The sequence below is a fragment of the Lipotes vexillifer genome, unplaced genomic scaffold, assembly GCF_000442215.2.
Source record: "Lipotes vexillifer unplaced genomic scaffold, Lipotes_vexillifer_v1.1 scaffold2094, whole genome shotgun sequence".
NCBI classification, from domain to species: domain Eukaryota; kingdom Metazoa; phylum Chordata; class Mammalia; order Artiodactyla; family Lipotidae; genus Lipotes; species Lipotes vexillifer.
In genome coordinates, this window is record NW_006790887.1 from 1518132 (window position 1) to 1519924 (window position 1793).

The 1793-nt window shown below is 67.7% G+C and overlaps 1 protein-coding gene across 1 annotated transcript in view; it reads right to left on the reverse strand.

Annotated features, from left to right (window-relative positions):
• Positions 1-645: 645 nt before the first annotated feature.
• The window catches only part of VIPR2 (vasoactive intestinal peptide receptor 2), a 76519-nt gene continuing 75371 nt past the window's right edge, over positions 646-1793 (reverse strand). The window contains exon 13 of the mRNA XM_007463987.1: positions 646-921. Within this exon, the coding sequence (XP_007464049.1) occupies positions 745-921 (177 nt within the window). The 3' untranslated portion in view covers positions 646-744. The remainder of the gene's footprint in view (positions 922-1793) is intronic.

Below are 1793 nucleotides of genomic sequence, written 5' to 3' on the forward strand. Positions count from 1 at the left end.
ACGCTGCAGGGTGACTGCCTTGCTGCGCCCCCCCCCCGCCCCCGGATGTCCGCCCACCCCCCCGCCCCAGTCTGGCCCTGCCTGCCAGGCCCCGCTCCCTGGAGCCAGTCATCCCGATCGCTGGCACTTGCGCTCAGGTCTGTGATGCCTCAGAACGAAGACTCTGTGGCCTCATTGTTAAAGGGGACCAGTATCATAAAGGGGTTGGAGAACTGAGTGCAGCGGCACAGAAAGAAGAGCCCGGGTGGCGGTGTGAGCATGACTGTGCCAGGCGGGGCCCACCTGGGCTTGCGGGAGGGTTCCACGGAAGCCTTCAGCGGGCGCCTGTGTGTCCTGCACACAAGGGCTGCCCTGTGGGACCTGGGGGCTGAGGCCGGCGATGTAGGTCATGCAGAGGAAGGGTGACCACGTCACTCAGGGCCAGCACCCCAGCCCAGGCCTGTGCCCCCTGAGAACAGGCACTGAGATCAGAAAATCCCCCGTTTTCTTCCACAGTCGCTGGACCCAAGTCCTGGGCTACTGCCACCTTGATCTTTCCTGGTCTCTTTGTCTGCACGGCCAAACAACATAAAGCACAAAACTACCGAAAGGCTGGAGAGTAACAATCGTTAGGTTTAAACCCCGGGCGGTTACAGGGTAAGCCGGTTCCACAGGTGGGATAAGCCAAGCCCGCTCCAGTGGGTCCGAGCTGATTCACCCCAGGCACCCCTGGCTGGGGGCTCGGGCCGCGGTGTGGAGGCACCTCTAGACGACCGAGGTCTCTGTCTGCAGGAAGGACAGGGCGCGGGAGCCGCGGGGGACCTGCAGGGTGCCCTCCGAGCCGTTCCTCGAGCCGGACGAGCTGTGCAGCCTGCAGTCCCGGCCGGAGGGCCGGCTGGGGCACAGAGTCGGCCGCCACATCCTCCCCAGCTCGCTCTGCACCTGGGGCGGGGGCGAGAGCAGGCGGGGCTCAGGCGGTGGGCAAGCTGGAAGCGAGACCCCAGCTTCCCCCTAGGGCGAATGCCCGTGGATGAATGCTTCCCCTTCGGCCCTTTTCTGGGCGCGGAGGGTGTGATATCCATGGGCGCGGGGCGGGGACAGACGGGCCTGGGAATGAAGAGGCGGCGAAGAGGATGCGGGACCGGACGAGGGACCAAGAGACGGAGGTCAGACCGCGGAGCCCAAGGCTTCAATCCAGAGGCAGCGGCCGCTACACCCGGAACCCGAGAGGGCTAATTCGCCTTTCCAGAAAAGACCTCCCGTGGAAGCCGGGGCCCCAGCGCTTTGCCCTACAGTCCTGGTTCTGCTCCCTGTCTCCCGGGCGTCCGGAAAGAACGAGGGGAGGGAGGTGCAGGAGTCGCTCAGCCGACACGGGACAGGGAGGCACGGAGCACGCAGCAGACGCCGGCTCGGCCTGAGGAAGCCGCGCTGCCGGGGGAGCGGAGAGGGCTGGACACAGCCGGGTGGGGCCCGGACGGAGGACCCGCGACGCCCCGGCGCAGGGGGCGGGGCCGGCTGGGAGCCAGGCGTCCCCTGCCCGCCTCCCCGCCGCCCGCGGTCCAGAGCCGGGGTTCTGGGCGCGGAGGGGTCTCCAGGCTGGCCCCTCCCCTATCTGAGGACTCCCTGCGCGGAGGTGCGGCTTAGGGATGGGAAACGTTTACAGAGCAGAGCCGGCGCTTTCCCTCGGCCTGGAGTTTCCTGCTACTCCCGCCGCCGATGCTGGCTGGCGCTCCCGCTTGGCAGCCCCGAAAGAGGCGAGGAAAGCGCTGGAGGGAGGGGACCCTGGGGACCGCGCGGGGCGACAAGGAAGACGC